At 42.1% G+C, this 27,098-nt stretch overlaps 1 protein-coding gene across 4 annotated transcripts in view; it reads right to left on the bottom strand.

The window, feature by feature from the left end:
- Positions 1-27,098, bottom strand: part of LOC126248927 (oocyte zinc finger protein XlCOF6.1-like) — an 85,093-nt gene that overhangs the window by 17,823 nt on the left and 40,172 nt on the right. For 2 of the 4 annotated variants that reach the window (XM_049950430.1, XM_049950431.1), the window contains exons 3-4: positions 26,174-26,228; positions 7,640-7,817 (exon numbers count right to left, since the gene is read on the bottom strand). In XM_049950430.1, the coding sequence (XP_049806387.1) occupies positions 7,640-7,817; positions 26,174-26,228 (233 nt within the window). Of the gene's footprint in view, positions 1-7,639; positions 7,818-23,341; positions 23,414-26,173; positions 26,229-27,098 lie in introns of those variants that run through there. The other 2 variants (XM_049950433.1, XM_049950432.1) reach the window with 2 other exon arrangements.

Below are 27,098 nucleotides of genomic sequence, written 5' to 3'. Positions count from 1 at the left end.
GAGAATCAGTGAGAATTTTGTATTATATATTACTTTTTCTATGATTTTACTAAAGCCTGATAATAATGAAACTGGTCTATAGTTTTCTATATTTGTTTGGTCTCCTTTCTTATGGATAGGGACTACTTTAGCAATTTTTAAACTGTATGGAAATGTGCCTGTCAGAAAGATGAATGTACTATGTCTGCAAGAGGAAGTGAAATGCTTTTAGTACATTGCTTTATGATGTAATCAGGAATATCATCAATCCCTGATGACATTTTCCTATGAGCTGATGCAGCACTGATGATTTCATCTGGGGTTGTTCCATCAATGTAGATTGAAGAGGAACAAGGGTGCACTTTGTTTTTCTGTTTCTTTCTAGTATCTGTTTTGTCACTGACTATTAAATTATTTGTGATCTCTGCAAAGTCACATTTAAAAAGATCTGTGATGTGTTGGGAGTCAGTTATACTCTTGTTCTCATGGTTAAGAGTGATATTTTCCATTTTATGGGACATTTTATTTGCTTCCTTCTTTATGACTTTCCATACTGCTTGGCTTTTATTTGCTGGTTCTGTTACGGACTTATCATTGGCCATTTTTTTGCCTGTCGTATCACTCTTCTGTAGATTAGAATGTATTCCTGTATGTAACTGTTTAGAAGAGGGGATATGTTATTGTTTTTCCTGCATATGAGTAATTCTCTTTTCCTCACACTTGATATTTTGATCTGTGTTGTTATCCATAGCTTTGCTTTTTTTAGCTGTGTCTCTTATGTCTTGTGTTTTGAGAGGGAATGCAATTTCAAAGTAATCAATGAAGATACTAGAGAATTTCTCAAACTTTTTGTTGGTGTCATCTATTTGCAAAAATTCTTCCCACCTATCTTCCGATAACAGGGAGTTGAATACACACTGACGGAAACATAAAACATTCTGGCAAAACTTGTTTGTCTTACTGCTATAATACAATAAATGTAGAGCAAACAGGTTATTTTCGTCTTTCCATCTTGCAGACGGCATGCTAATCTGGCTTAACAACAAGTCAAGGGCATCTTTTAAAAAATAAAAAAAAAAAAAATAAAAAATAGCGGGATCCTATAGTTTTCAAAATTTGTTTGTCCTTCATCACTTTAATCCTTCTGATGCAGTTTCTGTTGCTGTCTGTACTTGACCTCGTCCCATAACAATTTTGCACGAAGTCTAGCGACCTGCATATTCTCATACTCCGCACGCTTTTTCTAGAAGCGAGTAACTGCACTTTATTTTACCACTTCATCGTCAAAGGAGGTCTGTGTTGAAGATTCAGACGAATCTGGCACTGATATATGGGGAGTTGAACTGGCTGCTTCTGAGCCATAGGAGTGTTTTACAGCTTTAGACGGATTGTCGAACCTTTGTGGCAATTTCCTCTACATCATCAGTTGCGGTGGCTTATTTGAAATGTCAAACAATGTGGTTATCCGCATTCCACACGAGTTTATTATTGTCTGCATTCGTGAACTGGTTTCGTTCGACGTGTAGCGGACAAAACTTAATTTTATAATAAAGGTAAACAGGGTATTTTTTCATAAGATCTTCTCGTCTGCTATTGATTAGCCATTTTATGCCCCTAAAACGAAACATTAATCATCAATATAGGTGTAGTATGCAAGTGAATCCTGACGATACAGTTTAGTAACATGATGGTATATACCACTCAGGGTCCTTAGGAAACATAAAAGAAAGATGTGATGTCTTTTTCTTGTTTTTGCTGCAATTTATTGGGCTACGCTGCGCTCCCATTTGTAGAAGCCATTGTACAAACCAAAATAAACAACTACTATTCGCTTTCGATTTCACAATCACTTCGAACTTAACAGAGAACTGGCTGCTTGGGGGCACAGCTCGCGCAGTAGGCAACAAAATCGCGGCGAAGTGTCACAACTGTTATGTTAGACTGTGGTATCTACATAGCATTAAGAGATCTTACGTACATCATAAACGAAACATAACATCAGAGGATACTCAAACAGCATCGGAATTTCGTAAACCAGACTAAAATACATAATTCAGCTGAAAGTGCACATTCGTATGTCCAGATTCACGAAGAAGTAAGCCCCAACCGGACATTTAACTTTTCATTGTGGTTTTCGGGCTGCAAATTTTCTTCGAGTACCAGTACTGGAGTATGTTTGGTTCTTTATGGCATAACCCATACGTGCCAGGAGATAAAAACGGGTACTTGTAATTCAGCAAACAGTTGACACTAGCCAATACTGCGGAATGAAACACTTCGTTACAAATAAACTGACTGCCTCTGCGGAAACGATTAATAAAAGCCAAGTTTCTTTAGCAAATCGACAAAAACAACTTCAGTGTTCTGCAAGGCAATTAATGCTTGACTTCCAAAAAACCTGGAAATCAAATCAAATCAGAAAACTAAAACTAATAACATATTTTAGCCTTCCATAAGTATGTAAATGTATTTTGATTCACTTGCTATCTCACTGCCACAGAAATCCGTTTTCATTTGGCGTGAGAGTTGTAAACGAAGAAGAAATAGCAAGATCACTAAACCTAAACACGGGTCACGTAGAGACTACCGCCCTCTCCACTGCAACTTCGACTGCGCTACCAAGCTTGGCTGCTTGTTGCTCCTGCTGATACAGCTACAGTAACAGCCGTACACCCACGTAGCCGTAAGCGGAAGCAGGTACGAGGGTTGTTTTTTAAGTAAGGGCCGTTTTTATTTTTAAAAAAGATACAAATACTTTTGTAAAAAAAATTTATTTTCCGATTCTACACACTTTTACCTACGTTTCTACATTGTTGCCTTGTTTATTTAAGCACTTGTCATACCGTACAACTAAGTTTTTAATTCCCTCTTCAAAGAATTCGGCCGCCTGCTCCGACAGCCAACAGTTCACGGCCACTTTCACTTCATCGTCGTCATTGAAGCGCTGCCCGCCAAGATGGTGTTTCAGGTACCGGAAAAGGTGAAAATCGCTAGGAGCAAGGTCGGGGCTGTATTGTGCATGGTCCAAAACTTCCCATCCAAAAGAATCAATCAAATCCCGAGTCTTTTGAGAGGTGTGAGGCCTAGCGTTATCATGCAGGAGCAAAACTCCTTTTGTCAGCATGCCGCGCCTTTTGTTTTGAATTGCTCTGCGGAGCTTCTTTAGAGATGCACAGTAGGCATCTGAGTTGATTGTCGTTCCTTGTGGCAGTAAGTCCACTAGCAAAACACCGCGCCGGTCCCAGAATACAGTTGCCATAATCTCGCGCTTTGACAGCGTCTGTTTGGTTTTGACCTTGACGGGTGAGGTTGTGTGTCGCCATTCCATCGATTGTCGCTTGCTATCGGGAGTGATATGGGATACCCATGTTTCATCTCCAGTGACAATTTGACTCAACATGTCATCCCCTTCTTCCTCGTAATGAATCAAAAAGTCCAATGAAGTGGCAAATCTCTTCCCTTTGTGGTCCTCTGTGAGGAGTCTGGGTACCCACCGAGAACACAGTTTCTTAAAGTTTAGGTTTTCAGACACAGTTTTGTACAAAACCGATCTTGAAACTTGTGGAAATTCCAAAGAAAGAGTGGAAATTGTGAATCTTCTGTCCTCACGAATCTTTGTTTCGACTGCAGCCACCAAATCATCAGTGATGACAGAGGGCCGGCCTGAGCGTTCTTGTCATGGACGTTTTGATGGCCATTTTTAAATTCTCTAACCCATTGACGCACTTTACCTTCACTCATTGCATTCAAGCCATAAACTTCTGTTAACTGACGATGAATTTCTGCAGCTGATAGGCTCTCGCGGTCAAAAAACGTATCACTGACCGTATCTCACACGCGGCGGGCGATTCAATAATCGTAAACATTATAAAGTAGCACAGCGATGCGTACACGTCAGCTACAGAGCTGCAACTTGCATCAGCGTGAACGGGAAGGATGCCGGCAAGTGGCGCGGTGGCTTGTTGCGGCTTCCGTGCGAACTACGGGACTATACGCGCGAACGGACCTTACTTAAGAAACAACCCTCGTACATACGCGACTCAACTACTCAAACGAACCTAATGTAAACCGTTGTGACGTAACAGTCAATGGAATCACTTTGTTGTTATAAAGTATTGAATAGTCTTCGTCGTAAGCGCTTTCACACATTTTGTTGTTGGCAGACGCTTGTGTGTGCTTTGGTTTTCTTTCCCTCGTTTATGTTTTATTGTTGCAGTATTATTTTGCAGTAGCTAGCTAAAGCAAAATTCTTCGTTAGAGTATCAGTTCTTACCAGTTAAAATTACAAAAATTTAACTTAAAACTAACACAATCAAAAATTCCAAAGTTTTTCCCTGTTTTCTCCTGGATGAAAAAAATCCCGTGTTTTTCCCAGATTTCACGTTTGTCCCGGTGCATATACACCCTGTTACAATATGTGATCTCCATCCCTTGTCTTCCTGTATTGTCCATCTGCATCTTTTCCTGCATTTTCCTGCCTGCTTCTGTAATGCACACATTTCGCCTGTGCCGGATAACATCACATGGTCGCGCACAACTTTCGTGATGTCCGGCAGTACCGGACGCAGCCATTACAACTGCACTGCAGACTGTTCTATGTAACACTCATCCACTGGATCTCAGTTATAACACCTCCCAGCTATCAACCACAACATTTAACATCCGAATCCACCCATCCCTCCTCACATATGGTTCTAGTCATTACTTTCGTCTTTCCTTCTTTTTTCCCCACATGTAACGATAAGTTATGCGCGATCTAAATATCATCATGCCACAAAACCATCCTATTGTTCCCAGCATAATTTCTTCCACACTTTCCACTAAACGAACTGAATGGGGCTTAATTTCCTGTTCTCCTTATAACCACCTAACATTTTCACTCACCCATTCCCTGTTTCTTATCATCATCCCTACCCTAAGGGGCCCTGGCTCCACCTTTCTGCACCAGAACAGAAAATTATCCCTTTCCCTGGCAAAAAACCAGTCCCATGTACTGTTCTTTAAATGCTGTCTAACCCATATAATCCCTCCCCCCTTCCACCCTGATCGACCTGACCACAAAAATCCCCTTCCCTGGATTCCACCCCTCCTTTCACAATAGGCTACACCTTTCTAGATTCCAGCAGTCCTTATCCCTCATGAACCTGGTACTGCAAAAACACCTCTCCATGGCACAGACATCCCTGACCCACCTCTACTCTCTACATAAGATACTGTTACTGTGTAATCTTCATTACATACACAACATTCTGAAATAGAAACTTTTGCACTCCAAAACCTGCATGTGCACTCCAGACACCACTGCCACTAACTGTCCAACCTGTTGACATCCTACTTCCACCTTTGGGTACCATTACCCGTCAACATCTATTCTCCTCACAATGAACCCCCACGCCAACTCCTCATGGCACACAGAAATTTTTCAGTCCTATCAAAAGGCCTAACTTTCTGCCCAGCCATGTTGGACTTGTCAAGGACCTACTCTCCTTCTCCTGATCCCTACAGTGGAAACATTTCTTTGCCACCAATCCCTCCAACCACAGCCAACCTAATCCCATCATTGACCCTTGTCCAGTTCATACCACCATCCAACTGTGACCCTCCCCCCTCCAACCAACTAGTCAGTTTCCAGGAATTCATTACCTCCAACTTGGCCTCACCATCGTTGCCCAGGTCCCTTCCTAAGAACACTATCCTTTCAGCAGAAGAATATGACAGCATACACAGCCTGAAAACAGATCCACACCTACTCATCCTCCGACTCCTACTCGTCGCTGCTGATGTCACTTCTTCATACACCAACATCCTTCATGCCCATCGCTTTGGCAATATTGAACACTACCTCTCCCAATTTCCATCAGACACCAAACCCATCACCCCGTTCCTCATAACCTTACAAACTATATCCTCACCCACAGCTACATTTTCTTTTAAGGGAAGGTATGCAAACAAATCCATGACACAGCCATGGGCAACCGCATTCCATCCTCCTATGCCAACCTGTTTGTGGGCCATCTAGAGGAAACCTTCCTAGCCTGCAAAAATTCCTACACCCTAGTCTGGTTTAGGTTCATTGATGATACCTTCATGAGCCAGACTCAGGGCAAGCACACAATATCCACAGTTCTTCACATCCCCAACACTTTTCCTTCAATCTGCTTCATTCTTCCATCCACTTCACCTGGTCCTCCTCTACCCAACGTGCCACCTTCTTGGGCATTGACCTCCACTCCTCGCTGATGGCTCCATTCAGACCTCTGTGCACATTAAACCCACTAACCACCAACAGCACCTGCATTTCGACTGCTGCCACCCCTTCCACATGAAAAAATCCCTCCCACAAGGCCTAGCCACCCACGGATGATATATCTGCACAGAGTAGAACTCTCTCGCACAGTATGCTGAAGGCCTCTCAAAGATATTCACAAGCAGGTAATACATTGCAAAACCTAGTGTACAATCACCCTGGACTGTAACAGATGAACCCTATGTTTCACCAAAACTTTTATCATCTCATGTTCTGCTCTGAAATGAGGGACATCATGCCCAAGATCCTTCCCACTCTTTCTAAAGTGGTGTCCCATTGCCCACCCAACCTACACAACATCCTAGTCTATCCCTAAGCCACTCCAAACCCCAACCCCTTGCACAGAGATCATATCCTTGTGGCTGACCAAGGTGAAAGACCTGCTCATTCCACCTACCCAGTACCTCCAAACTCCAGTCCTGTCACAGGCTTATCCTGCCTCATCAGAGGCCAGACCACATGCTTTCACAAGGAGCCATGCCATATACCAACTCTGCTATAAATACTGCACAGCCTTTTAAGTTGGTATGACAACCAACCAGCTGTCCACCACGATGAATGGCTACTGCTAAACTGTTGTCATAAACAAAGCTGACCACCCGGTGTCACAACATGCAGCTGAAGCAACATGCTCAATTTGAACAGCTGCTTCACAGCATCTGGATCCTTCCCTCCCCCACCAGCTTCTCTGAGCCATGCAGGTGGGAGTTACCCTTAAAACACATCCTTCACTCCCAAATTGTCCTGGCCTCGATCTCGGGTACCCACTGTCCCCACACCCTTGACCGAACAGTTTCCCCTTCCTCCGTCCTCTTGCCCCCTCCCAATTCACGTCCCCACATAGGCTTCAGCATGTGCTGCTTCCCACTGGTTGCTACAACTGTACCTACCACCCCCCCCCCCCCTCCGGCATTCCTAGCTGGCAAACCGGCCTCCTTCCGAGGTGTTAGCCACCCACCCCCAGTCTCCTTCCTCTGTGTGTGTGTGTGTGTGTGTGTGTGTGTGTGTGTGTGTGTCCACTCTAGCTCATCAAAGGATAACTCTGAAGGCTTGCAAGTTTTCCTTCTTCTATTTATTTTATTTATTGTTTATTTAGCCTGACTAGATTATGGCCTTAAGATCCTCTCTTCTCACCTACCAGGGATTTTAACATTTACTAACTGACAATAAAAGGTGTCCAAATGCTTCAAAAAACCATTTTTTTCTGTAACTGTGTGATAACTCCCTCTGGCATTCGGACAGTATTCAGCTACTGCCACATGAAATACAACAACAACAACAACAACAACAACACTGTAAACATTAAAATGTAGTTACGGTGCTATCTAAATAAAGGGGCATGTGCTTGCTTACTTGCAATGTTTGTCCTTCGCTAGTTCAAATGTTTCCTCCTTTACTAACACATAATCTCCAATGCGAGGCTCTTTAATGTTGAACGTAGGCTCAACTGGTGATTCAGCTCGTGCACACAGTTCTTGCATTACATCATTTGGCTCAACTGGCACACACAGTTGATCTTCATTTTCCTTATCTGTAATGAGAGAAGTGGCTGCATAAATGTGATATGTGGAAAACTATTGAGAAGTAAACAGATTTCAAAGCAAAAAATGGCCGACATAACTATTTTATCAGGCTACAAAGCCATTACTATTGCCACATGGAGTCAAAGCAATCACTGCGAATAATCCTAGTGTTTCCACCAACCACATGTCCTGGGTCTACTGAAAAATTCAATCAGAATGGCAATGGCAAACATTGATCAGGCACTGCTGGCCTCCTGCCATGGTGGACTACGGATCAAGCTCAGAGTCATGCAGCTGTTCAGCTGTCATCAATCATGTGGGCACACTCCAAGCTGCCTGCCTCTGCTTGTGTGGGCAGATGCTGCTGTTGTGAGCCATCTTATCCATGCTGAATCCACAGTGTGATTCTGCGCACCTCAGCACACCCCGTCCTGTGCAGCTAGGCAGCCGATTCTGAGACTGACAGACAACTCATCTTCCTGCAGGTGCAAGGCTTATACATGGCTGTAGTTTGCATTTTGGGCCACCACCCACTGTTGTGGTAAGCATCCTTGCCAAGTCACTGCCATCATCATTCCACCAATTGTGCGCCACTGCTGATGGCCACTTCTGTTCGCAGGCCCTCTACACCTTACATATCCTGGGATTGTTGGCTTCTCCGAGCACTGTCTCAACTGTTATAGTTTGCTAAGCAATAAATGAATGTTTTAACAATGATGTTCCATGACGATACGTTGGAAAAATACCAGGCATTCAGTAACCACTCCAACGGCACCCTGCCCAGAGTGGTGAACTACTGGCTTCCTGATTTCTGCCTACCCAGTTCAACCACCCACCAGAGAGGCTTGCCACCCGAGCCACTATGCATTATAGGTTGCCCTGCATATCGTGTTCCTCTTCTCTGTGGGGAAAAATACGAACGGTCCTGGGCAGATAAGTCATTCAACCTTTTTTTTTTTTTTTTTTTGACAAGTCAAGAAGACAACAGAAACAGAGACACTAAGTTCAATAAGGCAGTCATGGTTAATGGATTCCTTGAATTTGTAACATTCCTTGTGATCGTGATAGCAATTGTATTGCCCAAAAAGAGCACTGTTGCCTAATTGAATTAATGCAAATTGGTGGTTGGAGAGTAGTCTCACAGACAAGCATAGAACTGTCTCTTGTTCCATGGCTCAACCTACTGAGATTCCTTCATAAAGGAAGTTACTAAGATAGGAATATACAACATCAAATAAAACCATGGTAGTTTCCATATTCTTAGCAGTGCATAGCAGCAGATATTCACTGCTACAACTATGTACCTCAAGTTACCTAATTTCCAAAAAGATTCATGGTGTTCTTAGCATCCCCCCATTGCAAACATCAACACAATCTGTGGTACATAAAGGTAGGTAAAGTTTCACATTCTGGGCCGCAACTGGCCAAGCAGACCTGACCGATAGCCAGGTCATCCTCTGTCAATGGTGTCAACGAATGCAGTGCTGAGGGCCATGCGGTCAGCACATCACACTCGCAGTCATCGTCAAGTTTTCTGACCTTGGAACCGCTACTTATTAGTCAAATAGCTCCTCAGTTGGCCTCAAGAGGTTGAATGCACCTTGTACTACTCCTCCCACCAAGGAAAATTTCCTGACAGTACTGGGAGTCGAACTCAGGTCCTCGGCATGGCAGTCAGCTGTGCTAACCACTATCTACGGAGGTGAACATAATCTGCAGCAGCATGTGCAAATTCCTTGATTTTTGCGCATCATCAGCATAATGCTTCTGGCCAACTATTAGGTATAAAAGGCCAACATAGCATCCATTAGCCAGACAGTTACCGACAACAATCATGGATGAAAGTCACTGAAGGCTTGAGTGCTCATTCATGCAAAACCATGAAAATTTTATCCATTCAGTAAAGTTATTTACAGAGTAACCAAGAAAGCTAGATAATTTAAATGTGAGATGATCTTGCTGAATCACCCGTGTGAGACGCAGTGTGCCAACCACCCTAAATTGAGGGGGGTAAAATTGTACACCACTCAAGTAAAGAAAGAAAAATATGGTATTTACAGTCCATTTAATATGCTATCACTATTTCCATGAAAGCTGCATCCAAAAGGTGCAAATAAGTTTGATTTGGACAGATAGGCACCCCATTTTACCTACACAAGAAACAAAGGCTGGCATCCACAAATTAGGATCAGAAATGGTAGTCAACACTATTGATTACAACCTTAAGAGGTATGGCAAATAACAATCAACTTTAAAGGGACCATCTGTGGCTATTATTTTTATGTTTAGAAAGGTCAGCAACAGATGTGCAAGCACCCCAGAAGGCCCATTTTTTGAGGCATTCTGAGGATGTTAGGTCCTCATCAGTACTCTGTGTTGGAGGGGGGAAAAACATGTCATGAGCATACAAATGTCCATTTTGCAGCCATATTTATCATCAAAAATTAAATGATGTCTCCCAAATGGACAATGACTACAAACGCTCTAAATTCCTCCATTGTGCACAATACACTAGCTTACAGAAAACATAAATATACTACATATGTACCTTTAGTAACAAGTCTACCAAAAGCTAACATTTACTACAAGCTGTTGACTAAAATATGAAAAGAGATGTATTCACCAAAAAACTGCACAAGCTAAAAATCTGAGCTGTAATGTTAGCTTTTTCTCTCTCTGTAAAACCTATTCATATTTTTGAAACAGTCACATTCGATTAACAGTCAGTATGGTATTAGATTCTTGTTTCTGTGCCTAACTATTGCTTAAAGTTTATTTCTCTATGTCAAATGGCTGTCTCGTACTCAGATCAGTGTTAACTGCATAATCAATAGAAGATTTGTGTGACATTTTTTTAACAATCTGAAACCAGGTAGTTTGCAGATTATTTAAAAAACTTAAATGCAATACTTATAGGGGCACATGCTGCCAATAGTAACTAAAATAATTTAGTAATAACAAAAATTAATTATCTTATGCAATACATTCTTCAAGTTTCTAAATAAAAATTATTTCAGAAGGATATAACGAGTAGGCAGAAACTTATCACCAACTATTCTATCTATCGAGCAATTTACATAACTGGGTGAGTGATCAACAAACTTTTTCTACAGGATAATTCACTTCTTTTGGAAACCAGGGTTAGATTTAACACACACTAATAATTTTTTTTCTAGTAGAGTAACTGTGGATATTATCACTTGTTTCAGAATATAACAGATGACGAAGAACAAACTTCATAAGAGTATACATGTACTGTGTAATTGTTGTCAGACTGGTCAGCTCTTTAAATTGGCAACTATCATATGAATGAGTGAACGCTACATGATAAGAGTAATCTGAAACAATGTCCTTTATAGATACTGTTTGTTAACATTCATCCCCTAAACTGTTGTTGTTGTGTAGTTAAAGAGAATCTGAAGAAATGTGAGTATTTATCAATATTTCAAGACTGATACAGTTTCTGGTAATTTCCATTTACTGCACAACTTGTTTTGAAGCCCAAAGCTTCATCTTGAGGTACCACCAACTGCGAACAAGAGGAGCTACGAGTTTAAAAATATAATAAAAACAGTCTAGATCACATACAATATTTTATTTTAGAAAATGATGACCGGTTTTGACCAATACCTGATCATCTTCAGACCATTACATATTTCTTGCTGACTGCTGAAGCTCGCGGCATGGAGCACTAACGGCTCCTGGCTGGTGTTAAGAACAACTGCCACCTGAAGTTGCTCTTCACACCAGCCAAGAGCAGTCAGTGCTTCATGCCACCATCTCCAGAAGTCAGCAAGGAGTATGTACTGGTCTGAAGATGATCAGGTATTGCTCGAAACTGGTCACCGTTTTTAAAACAAAATATTTTACATGGTCTAGACTGTTTATATTATATTTTTTATAGTATTTTATGACTGCAGACATTTCCTAAAACCATGTTTCAAAATCTTATAAACAGGAGTGTTCGGCACAAAATGTCTAAAAGTCAGTCTATCAGAGGGCATCAGAATAAAAGATAAAAATACAACTAAAACAGGGTGTATGAACAGTATAAAAATATATATCTAAAAATTGAGCAGTAAGACAATGACAAGTGATGTGTGGTAGGAGAATGATGCCAACCATTAAGATCAGTAACAGCGCATACACTCATCTTGAAAAAAGTGTCAATATAAAAAGCTTTGTCACAATTACAGCAATATATGCAACAGGAATAGCAATGTACATGTATAAGACAAGCATGATGCATCCACACAGCACCAGACATAATAAAAATTAGCAAAAAGGGATTTAAACTATGACTAAAGAAAGTGAGTAAAGAAACTCAGCCTACGTATAGTGGATAAGAACACTATAATTAGGGAAAGATGAAAATGCTACTAACACAAGAGGTACTGATAGTATACAAAAATATATCTAAAAATTAAGCAATGAAATGACAACAGGTGAAGAGTGGCACAAGAATGATGGCAATCTCCACCACTATCCTAAAAGAAATATCCTTGACATCCTTCACGAAATACAAAATTTTGCACTATCTGAACCAGAACCCTGTGTTTAGGGTAAATGGACAAGCTATGCTTAAACCCAAGTTTATTCCCAATAACTATGAATTTCTTAAGCACTAAGTCTTCCAAGCTTCAATTCTTTAGTACCTGAAAAATTATTTTAACATTGATACTCTCATGCATTTAATATACCTTACGTTATTTCATTTTTATGACTTTGTCATTACACTGAACATCCTGTAACTGAATTTTAGCATTCTTATCAACTACACGTAGGTTTAGTTTCTTCACTCAGCTTCACTTGTTCTAGTTTATAGGCCATTTTACTTATCACTTATTTTTATTACATCTAGTGCTGTGTGGATGCACCGTTCTGTTTCATATATTTACATTGTTATCCCTGTCATGTATATCAGTTTAATTCTGACTAAGCTTATTATAGTATGACTTTGTTTTGGCTCTTGAAGCCAATACTGGTTCCAGTTCATCACTGGCAGTTCGGTACAGCAAATGGTTATGATATTTCCTTGAATAAAAGCAGTCTCAGTTGCAAAATTGTTTTTATTCATACCAATTATGCATTTTGGCCTTGTGAAATATCATCAGATTATCTGAAGAACATAAAACAGAAATTTTTTAATGTAACAAACAGTAACATAATGCAGCATGATTCTTGACTGTGAGCCAGCCGGAATGGCCGTGCGGTTCTAGGCGCTACAGTCTGCAGCCGAGCGACCGCTACGGTCGCAGGTTCGAATCCTGCCTCGGGCATGGATGTGTGTGATGTCCTTAGGTTAGTTAGGTTTAATTAGTTCTAAGTTCTAGGCGACTGATGACCTCAGAAGTTAAGTCACATAGTGCTCAGAGCCATTTGAACCATCTTAACTGTGCAGCCACACAAAGAGTGATAATAGCATATCTCTAAACTCACATAAAAATGTAGAAGTAGTCTCATACATGAGTTGCAACAACAGGGCATAAAATAAGAATAGAAATCATCTGGATAAGGCATCAGCTGGTCAAAAGTCTTATCAGACTGAAGAGAGTCTAAATGGAAATCAAACTAAATTAATTAAATTACTGGGAGGCAATAAAGGATGTAAAACAAATAAAATATGTGAACAGTTAGATACCTTACTTGTGCTAAGACAAGATCAGAACATTGTGCAGAGTGTAAACACACATATAACATGTACGCTACAAGCTAGAAAGTGTTTCTGTGAAACACGTCTGCTAAGCACTACAGGAAAAGCTACTATGAGGTATACAATAAGAGGCACAGTACCTGTACCACCTGTGTGGCCTAGATGACACAAACATCAACCACAGCTGAATAAGCCATATGCATTACTTAATGGGAATCAAAATTTAAATTTTAATTAAAGTGTATGTGACTATGTTCGCAAGGGGCAGAGACAACTTACATTATGGAAGGTTATGAAATTTAAGTGATAACATCTGGGGCTAACAAAACACAAAGTGCGGGATAAAACATTGCTGTTTACAAAATTGCTGAGAAGGAAAACTTGTGCGTAAAAAGGTCTTAAATTGTAGCTTAGGCCATCACAAACCAAGTGGAGTAAGTAATACTGCTATCAGAGGGTTATGATGTTACCACAATAAAATATATAAAAGCATCTAATAAATAACCAATTAACTGGTGACAATTAAAGATCACAGAAAAATAATATACGGGAAAAACATTGCCACTCACAAAAATGCTTAAGATGAAGTGTTAAAAATTGCATAACAGGATCTTAAAACATAACTTAACCCATAGAGTGAATGATGGAACTGTCGGAGGATTTACGAAGCAACATAATTAAATACATAAAAGAATCTTTAAGCAACCAGTAGTACATGAGAGGGGGAAAAAAGAAAAAAAAAACACAGCTTACTAATAAATATCCTCTGTGGATGTACATTTATTAAAAAATACTGTAACCAAAACATGCAAGTAGCAGAAGCAAGAATAATAAAGTATGTTAGTCTTACCTAAAAGCAAAAAATATTATGGGAGAGACATTATTGTTGGCATCATTCAGTTTTACATTTTCCACAAACCCACCACTAGTGATGCAGTCATACATGCTTTCTCCTGTCACCTTTACCGCAGTAAGATTAGCTTCTTGAAATCCATGCTACACTGCATCAGTGACCTTCTGTTAAGCCATTTATCCAAAGACAAAGAGTTAGCTAATCTAAAACATATTCCGATCAGCAATGGGTATAGCTCAATGATAGTCGATGATTTGTATAAACAAAAGACCCCACCAAATAAGTCCAGACTCCCACTAATCTTGGCAAACTCAAAAAAAAAAAAAAATAAATAAATAATAAAAAAAAATTGTGAAGACCCCATTTGTAGCGAATCTCTCATGTGGCTTTGCTAAGCTGTTTAAGAAGCAAGATATGGAAGTAGTTTTCTCATCAACTAATAAAGTGCAAAATTATTACACCCACAATGAACACGACACGAAGACAAATATGCAGGTTCTGGTGCTTACAGGATCGACTGCAAAGGCTGTGATGCATCATATGGGGACTGACAGATAGAAAGCTTATAATCAGATTTAATGAGCATTTACTTATTAAGAGAGGACAACTAAAGCGTCATTCTGCCTTTACTGAGCACCTGAAATCACGTGGCCATCAGCCTCCAACTTGAATAACGTAAGTGTGCTGCATACAGCTCACAAAGGGAAGAAGATAAATTGGCTCCAAGAGATGGGGGATTATAAAACACCTAGATGATAATCATGACGGTTTTTGAACTATCAAAACCCCAGAAGCACGTTATTGCCTATTCCCACCATTTCCAACAAAAAGTCACCACCTCCCCCACTCCTCCTGCCACCCATACCCCAGTCCCTGCCCTCCACACCTATGTCCTGTCAACCCCAGACCTAAGTTCCTTGATGCCTGTACCTTCACCATGGAGATACGAAGGTGTCTACCTGGTGGTCCCATCTCCCAGCTGATTCCTCAAAGGGACTCAGTCCTCATCAAGTCCCCCTCCCCCTCCTTTCACATGGATTTCCTCTGTAAACTCCTGCACATTATGTTTGGTCCCAATGCTTCTCTGACACCCTTCCTTTCCTCTTCCTCTGCGCCTTCAGCCCCAGCCTCCCCGTCATCCCTCCACCTACACCGCCGTGATCACCAAGCTCAGCCCGGTGATCACGGAGGCTGAGGTGTTGGTGGAACTGAACTCACACCCGGACCTGGAAATTCGCTCTGACTGACGTATCCACAATGCCTCTGGTCCCATTTATCTCATGCGGGTCTTTTCGGAGTCCGCCCCCTCCATTTACCACCTCCTCACCCAGGGTGCCCTGATTTTCCACCATCGCCACCCTGTTGAATCCTCCAAATCCCCTCCTCAATCCAACCTCTGCCAGTGCTGCCTCATGTACAAAGATCACCTGACCCCCAACTGCAAAAATCCCCCTCACCTGTCCTCATTGCAGAGCCTCCCACTTTCTTAAACACTGCCCCAACCTCACCACCCCTCCTTCCTGTAACACCTGCAATGGCCCCTATCCCACCTACTCCCACAAGTGTAAAGCTAAACTCCCTCCTGCCACCCCTGAGCATACTGTCCCTGTCCGTCCCACTGATCCCCCCCCCTCCCCACCAACAATTCCCTCCGTCCCACCCCCCACAGCTGAAGACATCATCTGGTTCCTCACCATAGTCCTCCAAAACATTCACCCTTTCCAGCACCCCCACACCCTCCAACAAATATCCCTCGCTGCCCACTCCGTCTTACACCTTCTCCACTTACTCCCACAACCAAACCCACTTCACCTTCACCTGCCTCGACACCCTAGTCTAAGTCTCTTCCCTCCCCTCTCTTCAACCCCCCTCTGCTCCAGTCATGGTGCGGCATGAGTGTTGCATCCTATTCCAGTATGTCCGCTCCTTCCGCACCAACAAATACCTACTCATGAATAGCCTCTCCCAACATCGGGTCGACACCTTCCTCCTGAACGAAACCCTTCTCCAGCCCCACCATACTACCCACACCTCTCCCTATATCCTAAACCGCACTGATGCTCCTGGTCCTAGAGCACAGGGTGGAGTCGCCATTGGCCACCTTAAGCATATCCCCATCCGGTCCTAAATGACCCCACCGAACACCTTATCCTTAACATCTTCTTCCCCTCCCTCACCATGATCTGCGCCACCATCTATGTCCGCTCCATTGCTTCTCTTCCCTATGACTTCGTCTCCCACATTGACCACACCTTCTCCACCTATGTGATTGCTGCTGACATTAACATCCATAGCCGCTCCCCTGCCGCCCTTCAGCGGTGGTATCAGTTCCTCTCCATGATCTAAGGTGACCTTATTCCCCTTCGCCAGCACACCTGTCCCGAAAGTGACATCATCCCCAATGTTGTCATTGCCTCCGCCAACCTCCTTGGGTTTATCGCCGTTGACATCTTTGAACCCACAGGCAGCAACCACCTCCCCATCCTTCTCACCATAACGTCTGTTCACCATACCCCTCCGGCTCCCCACCTTGCACCCCCTCCCAAGGTCGTCCATGACTACCGTCGTGCCAACTGGGAATCCATCGCCACCCAGGTCGAAAGCCACCCTCTTACTTATCACCATTCTGACGATTTCATCCACGCGCCGTCTTTCCTTCAGACTGTAATTACTGACGCCGTGGAGGCCCATGTTCCTTCTAAAACAATCCAACCCCACCATCCCACTCTCCCTCCGTGGGCTGTCCTCCTCCTCTGCGAATCCCGCCGCCTCTATCACTCCTTCCTGCACACTTGTGACAGGGATACACTCCGTCATCGGCAAATGCAGGACACGCACAGAACCTTATTACAGCAAAGAAATACCTGGATTGGTGCCAGACCTGTACACAACTCAACGCCACCCCTCCTATCTCCAAGTACTGGTCCACCTTCCATCGCCTTACTGGTTCCCATTCCACACCCCATTACCCCCTTCTCCATAACGACTGCCCCCTTCCTGACAACCTCAGTAAGGCCAACCACTTCGCTTCCCACTTTTCCAAGGTCTTATCCGTCCCTGACGATCCCCACTTTGATTATTCCCTTTTCCCCACCGTTATGGAACGCGCCGATACCTCAGTCGCTCCACTTGCTCCTGGTCTCCAATACTTGGGGAAGTTGGTCCCCCCTCTGTCTTGAACACTCCAATCACAGCACAAGACATTAAACTTATCCTCCAGTCCAAACACAACACGGCCCCTGGACACGACTGTGGCACCTGCCACCACCTTAGAGAAAGCCCCTTCCCCTCTCTGACTGTCCTTGCCAATCTCTATCACGTCATCCTCTCTACCGGCTTCTACCCCGACCTGTAGAACACTTCCCACGTCCTCTTATTTCTCAAACCCAACAAACCTCTTCCTATCGTCCCACGTGCCTCATCTCTGTCTTCAGTAAGGTCTTTGAATCCATCCTCTCCCGTCGTATCCATCAGCACCTTTATCCAAACCACCTACTCCCCCTTACCCAGTGTGGCTTCCGACCCTCCTTCTCCGCTGAACACCAACTCCTTAACCTTGTCCACTTTCTTTCCCTCCAGCTTAACTCCCATCACTCCGCCATTTTTGTTTCCCTCGACCTCCAAAATGCCTATTACCGCATATAGCATCCCGGTCTCCTCTTTAAATTCAAAACCTACGCCTGCCTGTCAATTTTGTCCATCTGGTCACTTCCATCCTCTCACACCATCCTTCCTATGTCATCATCCACAACACCAACTCCCGTATCTTTTATCCCACTGCTGGCATGACCCACGGCTCCGTCCTCTCCCCTCTCCTCTATCTCCTGTACACCACTGATATGCCCAAGTCACCCCCACCTGTCCACCTTCTCCAATATGCTGATGACACTGCCTTCCTGGCTCTCTATCCTACCCTTCCAACAGTACCAACGCACCCTCCAAACCCACGTTAACCAGTTCACCACTTGGTGTAACCAGTGGTTCCTTCATCTCAACCCCTCCAAAACCCAGGCAACCATCATAGGCCGCACCACCCACTCCTTTCGTCCACATGATTTCCACCTCACCATTTATGGTCGTCCCATCCAGCTCCCCCCCACCCTAAGATACCTTGGCCTCACCCTCAACCGTCACCTCACCTGGGCCCCTCACCTCCTGACCACCCAGCAGAAAGCCCATTCCTGCCTCCTGAAACTCCTGCCTGGCCAGACATGGGTATTGCATCCTTCCACCACCCTCAACACCTACAAATCCCTCATCCATCCTATCCTCTGTTATGCCAGCATTGCCTGGATCTCCACACCCACCCGCTTTTACAAGGCCCTCCAAATCCTCGAACGACATGTGCTCCGCCTTGCCTTCTGTATCTCCCTTCCTTCCCCCACACAGCTCCTGTATGACCTCATTCCTTTCCCACACCTCCTCCTTTTCCTCCAACATCTCCGCATCATTTTCACTGTCCGCAGGCTTGATCCCCGCCCTCTGGTTTCCTCCTTCCTCTCTATCCCCCCCCCCCCCCCGTCATTGCCGTGCCTCTATCGCTGTATCCCTCCCTCTCTCCACCTCCACACCCTCCATCTCCTTCACCAGGGCAATTTCAAGCACCTCCCCTCCCGGATGTTGAACTTCACCGTGACATCTACCCTTTCTTCCAACTATAACCTGTCCTTGTCCCCCCCCTTCCCCAGGGCCCCCTTTTTTTCCTCTCCCCTCCTTCTCCCAAAGCGGATTTTTTTTCCTTCCCTCCCTGAGTCCCTGCACCCCCTCCTCGACTGCTTCCCTCCCACGTCCTTCCCTCCCCAGCCCTCTTCAGCGCACCCCTCGCCCGTCTCCCCACCATGTCCTCCCCCCTCTCCTCCCCCCCCCCCCCGCACCTTCCCTTCTTCCCTCCTCCCTCGTCTGCTCCTGGCAGAGCCTCTCTGCTCATCGGCGTCAGTGTACTAAGTCAGTGTTGTGTTTGGTGCTGTTCTCCTATGCGTCATGAGCTGTGATTTTAATTGTGTGCTAGACTTGTACATAATATTATTGTCAGATAATGTTATTGTCAGTGATTGTTATATGCTACGCCGTCCGTCGATACTTTTATGATCCTGTGTGTGGTTTTGTTTTGTGTGCGCTAATTTTTTACGGTTTTTATCTTCATTTTACAGTCCCCCCATTTTTGTCTGTTTTCTTCCACACTGTTCCCCATTTTTTATATCTATGTACCCAATTTTTCCACCATTCTGTTATTTTAAATGTCTTCTTTGTATAATTACTGTCTTTCGCATATTGCTGCTGCTGCTGCTGCCAGCCCGCCCTAGATGAAAAAAAAAAAAGGCGTAGCGCATTCGGTAGCGTAATGCAATGTGAGCGAATTGCGGTTCTTCTTACGTTGGTTCAAATCTCCTTAATATCATTTTTTTCCTCGTTCAATATGAAATACGCACATCTCGTAATTATAAAACTAATCATCATTTTTTTATGAATAATGCACGTCTTCTTGTTTCTAATTACATATTGGACGCGAAATTCCTGTTTCCATTTCGAATACAAATTCTTAATTATCGATGTTTTATGAAAGACTGTTCATAAAGTGGCTTAAATTAAGAAAACATAATTTAATTTTTTAAGACAGAAATGAAAAACCAAATCATCTTTATTTGGACATGTCCATCGTTTTATACCACAGAGGTAGATAAGTGTGGTAGAAACATGAAAAACAATGATTTTCACAGCATCGAGCACATCATATAAACGCTGTATTTTTACACTTGCTAATGTACCATTACAGTATGAACCCAACAGAACTGATATGGAGCCAAGCTGCGGGATTTGGCCCCCGAAGTAGCAAGACTATTTAAGCTGCCAGACGTACTGGAACTAAACGCACGCAGCTTTTTCACACGTCACTGCCGAACGCTGCAGGCATATAGAAGGGTTCAAATGGCTCTGAGCACTATGGGACTCAACATCTTAGGTCATAAGTCCCCTAGAACTTAGAACTACTTAAACCTAACTAACCTAAGGACATCACACACACCCATGCCCGAGGCAGGATTCGAACCTGCGACCGTAGCAGTCCCGCGGTTCCGGACTGCAGCGCCAGAACCGCTAGACCACCGCGGCCGGCATCATATAGAAGGGCTCGTCATAAAACAAGAGAGAGCATGCTGCGCCTGGTTGGCTCCGTGGATTCTGTTGTCCTTATGCTCGTTATCAACGTAGTAGGTGACACTTCCACAACTGAAATGTATTTCTCGGATTCGGATACGGAAGAAGCTAAGAGATTACCAGACGACCAACTGTAAGTAATACCTTCAGTGGCTTCAATATTTAATTATACGGTGAAATCCTTCAATACTCTCTTACGATAAACACAGCTTATGCAGAAAAATTAACCTGTGGTTAAGTCAGGAATTTTCCTCATTCTTGTTTTTAATTACAGTAGCACGTTAGCTAAAAACGATCAAGTGTTGCGGTTTTCGTCTAGTCGTCTAAGGAGCATATTGTGGGAGATTTGCAGTGTATTATTTCATTCTGCTTAAAAATTAAATCACATTTGAAGCTGAATTGTTCCTCTGCTTATGTCTTTTTACGTGTGACCTGCAGCCGGCCACGTCACTGCAGGCTAGCTGTACCAGCTGACCGGCCAGTACTGTCAAAGTTAAATGCGCCGGTGAAGCTATTGTACCGCAAGATCGCGCAGTCTATGTGCGCATAACACACCGTAAAACGTATCCTTATGATCGTACTTGACTGTACTCGAGACAGTTTCGCTGCAGTCCCGTGTGAAGCGGAAATCCAATGAGGTTCCAGCAAACGCGGAAGAATACATATTGAAATGTTTACATCAGGTTTATTCTTATAATTAACGTATTATAGTACTGTACCTGTTATCATTTACCTCATAGTAGCTTTTGCTGTAGTACTTAGCAGACCTGTTCCACTGGAACACACTAGCTTGTAACGTACATTTTGTATGTGTTTACAATCTGTACACTGTGCTGATCTGGTCTTGGCACATGTAAGGTATCTAACGATTCACATGTTTTATTTTACATTCTTATTGCCTACCAGTAGTCTAATTATTTTATTTTCGTTCCCATTTAGATTGTTTTGTCTGGTAAGGCATCTTACAAGCAGATGCCTTATCCAAATGATTTTTATTCTTATTTTATGCCCTATTGTGGCAACTGACAAATGAAGCTGCTTCTGCTATTTTTGTACGTTAGTTTCGACATATATTATTATCCTTATATGCATGGATGCACAGTTTAGAATCGTGCTTCATTATGTTACCATCTGTTACATTATAAATTTTCTGTTCTATGCTTTTCATATAATCTGATGATGTCTCACAAAAACAAAATGTGTAATTGATAAAAACAAAAACCAGTTTGCAACCAAGACTACCTTAAAAACAAAACAAAACACATTAAAGATGAGTCTATATACGATTACCGATCTCAATGGTTGCCATCTCTCTCTTGCCACCCTTCATCTGTTGTCATCTTAATGTTTAATTTGTATACTATCAGTACCCCCTGTTTTAGCATTTTTATTTTTTCCTAATTATAGTGTTTCAACCACTACACATAGGCTGTTTCTTTATTCACTTTCTTTGGTCCTAGTATAAAACCCACTTTTACTTCTCACCTATTTTTATTACATCTGGTGCTGGCAGGTAGGTAGGTAGGTACGCTGGCTGGCTACAGGCCATCAACTGGCTTCCTCCTAACCAACCCATGGCCCTTACTGGCACTGAGGCAGAACTAGAATTCATCAGACCTCCACCCTGACATCCAATGAGCTCTCGCTTGACACCACTGAAGTCACAAATGGTGGCAGTTTGGGGTCAACGGAATGCATGCTACATGGTGTGTGGCACAGAGCTGTCCCTGAAGTAACTGATTAGTAACAGTTTGTTGAGTCACTGTGTTGCCCACTGCTGCTCCAATTGCTGCTGAAGATGCAGTATGATGCATCAGAACCATATGCCGAACAAAACAGTCTTCCCTCTCGGTAGTGCCACATTGCAACCCATAGCCTGGTCTTTCGTGGCTGTACATCCTCGTGACCATCACTATCAGCAACCGTGTACAGTGGCTACATTCCTGCCACAACTTTCTGCAATATCACAGAAGGAATATGCAGCGTTCTGTGGCTCTATCACGTGACCTCATTTAAATTCAGTGAGGTGTCGATAATGGTGTCTTTCTCACCTTAAAGGTATTCTTCACTATCCTGATAGTGGTGCTGCTAGTGCCACTCTTATGTGACTGGTGTGAAATTTAAATAGCCATCATCTTCCAGATGTAGTAACACACCTACCAGCTTTTGTTTATGTCGCAAAACATCTCGTCGTCTTTTTTTTTTTTTTTTTTTTCCATCAATGTATATGTGAACATTGGTATTTGTATTGTGTATGTCATTCTAATCCTGATTAAGCTTTTTATACTATGACTGAGTTGGCTCTTTAAGACAAGTCTATACATTATCACTAATCTTTTCGTGGCTGGTATCATTCTCCTACCACACTTCACCTGTCATTTTATTGCTCACCTTTTAGATATTTTTTGTATACTCTGCATACCCCATTTTAGTTGTATTTTTGTTTTCTATCTTTTTATTCTGAAACACTGTTACATTGATTTTTTATGCATTTTATGCCAAACACTCATGTTAATACGTTTAAATATACTTCTTATATCTAAAAACAAAGATTCTGTAACTTACCAAACGAAAGTGTTGGTACGTTGATAGAGACAATAACAAAAACACACACACACACACACACACACACACACACACACACACACACACACACACACACACACACACACAAATTTCAAGCTTTCGCAACCCACAGTTGCTTCATCAGGAAAGAGGGAAGGAGAGGGAAAGACAAAAGGATGTGGGTTTTAAGGGAGAGGGTAAGGAGTCATTCCAATCCCGGGAGCGGAAAGACTTACCTTGGGGGGAAAAAGGGACAGGTTCTTAGATTTGTAGTTCTACTTTGTATCGATCTTGTGAACCACACTTACCTGGGAAGATGGACCAGTCAGCCCATTTCCTGCACTTTTTCGGCTATCTATTTCGGTTCCCCACCTAATTTGCGCCTACATCAGTCGCTTCCCCTGACACTGTCAGCTGGCTCCCTTGCTGGCTGCACTAGTAACTTCTGTGTCATTCAGTCAAGGCAGGCAAAACAGCTGGAGGAGGAGATTCTTGTTTAACGTCTTGTCAACAGGGTCACTAGAGGCAGAGCACAAGTCCGCATTAGGGAAGGACAGAGAAGGAAACTGGCTGTGCCCTTTTAAAGGAACCATCCTGGCATTTGCTTTATGAGATTTAGGGAAATCACGGAAAACCTAAACCTGGATGGTTGGACGTGGGCTTGAACCATCGAGTTGCTGGTCCTACATTGAGTGCAATTATTTATTTATTTAGTTATTAGTACATTTTTGTCCAGATCCCTCCCTCTATGTTAGCGCCTTTGTTCCAGTCCCATGTGTGTGTTTGATGCGAGTGTGACCCCCCCACCCCGACTGATGACTGACTAGCCTGGCTGCCACACATTTCTCTCTCAATAATTGTGTGTATACTACTTTTCGCAGCTTTGCCTTTCATTTTGGTATGTCAGCCACACGGTTGTATGCAAGTAGCTCCTCTTATTCACAGTTGGTGGCACCTGAAAATGAAGCTTTGGGCTTCAAAACAGGTCATGCAATAAAAATATATTACTGGCAGCTGAAGTGGATTTTATTATTATGTTCCTCAATTTCAGATGTTTGCCTGATCAAATATTTTAAAATGTTTAAACAAAATTAAAGCTAATGCTAAATATTATACACATTTTAATTAAATACAAGTAGATGCACATTTGAAAATTATACATCCAACATTTATGATGAATCATATTGATCTGACTTTTTACAGGTAAGGTTTCCATCTCCCCTTCCACATTTCTTTTCATCAAGACATAGAAACTGTGAGAATTTGGCAGCTGGTTGAAACATTGGATGGTTCTGTCTGAAAGACTTCACTATAGCTGCTGAGAACAAATGGCTCTGAGCACTATGGGACTTAACAGCTGAGGTCATAAGTCCCCTAGAACTTAGAACTACTTAAACCTAACTAACCTAAGGCCATCACACACATCCATGCCCAAGGCAGGATTCGAACCTGTGACCGTAGGCGGTCTCGCGGTTCCAGACTGTAGCACCTACAGCCGCTCGGCCACTTCGGCCGGCTGCTGAGAACATTCTTCATCAGATTAGACTAGTATTTTTTTGGGATAAAGATTTTGGAACCATTCTCTTACATCTGGTACCCTTTTTTCTTGAGCACTTGTGTCTATTGTCTATCAAATTCCTGTTATTACATATTAACAACCACCTAAACTTGTCAGTTCACATCTGTAATTTCTGTAAAAATTCTGCAGCATTTGCCACTCATTTGATTGCATCTGTTATGCTAGTAAATATCCAAAGAATTTAAAAAAAAAATATTCAGGTACATAAAGCCAACTTAAATGATAAAAGATTCATTGAATTGCTGTCCTACAGTTAAATCTGAATGATAAAGTAAAATAAAATTGATATAAATGATGATGACAACAACAACTGTACCTAAATCTTCAGTGAAAAGCCAAATTTGCCACTGTAGTTTCCTGTGCAATCGAATTAGAACCCACAGAATTTTCAGCAATTTGCTACACTTTTCATGCATAATGTCCTCACTAGGAAGATGTAAATGCACACAGGCTAAATAATTTGCAAAATTTATTTCATCATGTGTCAAATAAAATTTGCATTTCACTGAACATGACAATATTTACATTTCAAAATTTACAACTGCTCCAAATAAATACCGTAGCATAACATTTTGGTTTATTACCCAGAGTGTCTGCAATGTGTGTCATAACCAGTAACTGTGTTACATTTCCGAGATTCTTACAGAACTTAGTTTTCAGCCTGGAAACCTAATATATCAACACCTGGCAACTTTGTTTCTTTAGATGAGGATATCAAAAACACATGGTCACACTTGTGAGCAAGAAACCTACACTGAAACGATGTGATTACTATCTATAATTTTCAGTTCCTTAACTTTTATTAGTTCTCTAACAGAAACCACCTATCTGTATCTCTATTTCACTAGAAATAAAGACAGATAGTAAATAAATAAAACAAAACAAAACAGGGATCTGGAGGTGTCTAATCATGATTGATACATTTCTCTTAGCTAGAAAAAGAACTGGTAGTCGCAAGCCTGGAAAATTTTTCTTTACTGTAAAGTTTTTCCTGTTTCCCACTTCTGGTGATCTAAATTACAATCGAAACAGAACAACAAATGCCAACGCCCTACAGCAAACTGCCACTGCAGACGTATGACACAACAAACTAACTGCTCACAGAAATACCAACTTCACAGTCAAATTAACAGAGCACTAATTGGCCGAGAAAGGCAGATTACCATCAATTCATGTTATTATCCACAGAACTCTAGTAACAGGGCGACTGAACATATCTACCATAAACTAAAATACAACTGTTGTTCAATGTAAATATTTTGAACAGTTTTCAAGTAAACGTTTCTTGAGCTACAACAAAATAATGCATACATTATTATTATTATTCCTTTAATGTTCAATTATTGAAGTCAAATATGAATAAATTTAGTACTGACGTGTAATCTTTCTTGTTTTACACTTTTATTGTGGGTTAGAACTTTAATACCATTTCATTTCAATTTATTCCATCACTTAAATTTTGCTAACAAACTGAAAAAAACTGGGAATTTACTTCTGATTGGTGCACTTTTGTATTTAGAAACCATAGTAAGGAAAAATAGCAATAAATTTAGAACTATACCTGTCTTAGCACCAGATCCTTCGATAACTGCAGGATGACTCACTCTCAGTGACTGCTACAGGACATAAAAAATATTTTTAAAAAAATAAATCATTACTCTGTACCACATGAATAAGGAAAAAGAAGTAACAAAACACTACCAGCACTAAGCACCAAAATAATAAAATTATTTTGTTTCTGAATTAACTAACTCTCTGGACTAGGTTACACACACACACACACACACACACACACACACACACACACAGATTTATACAGGATGATTATAATTACAGTTCAAATGCTGTAAAAACAGAACCAATGCTGAGAATGATGTTAAATTTAATGAAAATTTTACTACTAGATGGCACTGCAAGCAGCAGAACATGCAAAAATAAGACAGAGTACATGGCTGTTCTCAGTTAGCATCCGAGACACTCGGCATGACTGTCTCAATATACGTTTGCGCACTACTGGTAAAGCTCTTTTTCAAGAATGGTGACTGTGCGCCAGTAGCTCTGCAGAAGTTCTGGACACTCAAGCATATGAAAAATGGCATTGGTCCAACGTCTGTCAAGGGTCTGGAGAAAATGATTACAAAATCCGAAAACACAGGTTCTTTTGAAGTGCAATGTGGCAGAGGGAGGAAAACAACTGATCAAACCACAACAGAAGATGTGGCCATAGATTTGCAGGAGGGGTCAAGTAGTGGTCTGAAAATATGCAGTGCATGGGGAATTGCCCAAACTTTGGACATACCAAAGCATAAAATTCTACTTAACATCCTGCATTGCTATCCATACGAAATTAACCATATTCAGGAGCTGCTTTATTGTGAATTGCCTGTATAAGAAACAGTTGCTCTTGAATTTCTTGCTCACATAGAAGTAGACAACATGGGTTGATGCAAGACATGACACACAACATTTACCTTTCTAGTGCTGAC

This window comes from Schistocerca nitens, chromosome 3 (assembly GCF_023898315.1).
Source record: "Schistocerca nitens isolate TAMUIC-IGC-003100 chromosome 3, iqSchNite1.1, whole genome shotgun sequence".
Lineage (NCBI taxonomy): Eukaryota > Metazoa > Arthropoda > Insecta > Orthoptera > Acrididae > Schistocerca > Schistocerca nitens.
The sequence above is the reverse complement of the archived record's forward strand: the minus strand, read 5'-3'. Positions and strand labels throughout refer to the sequence as shown.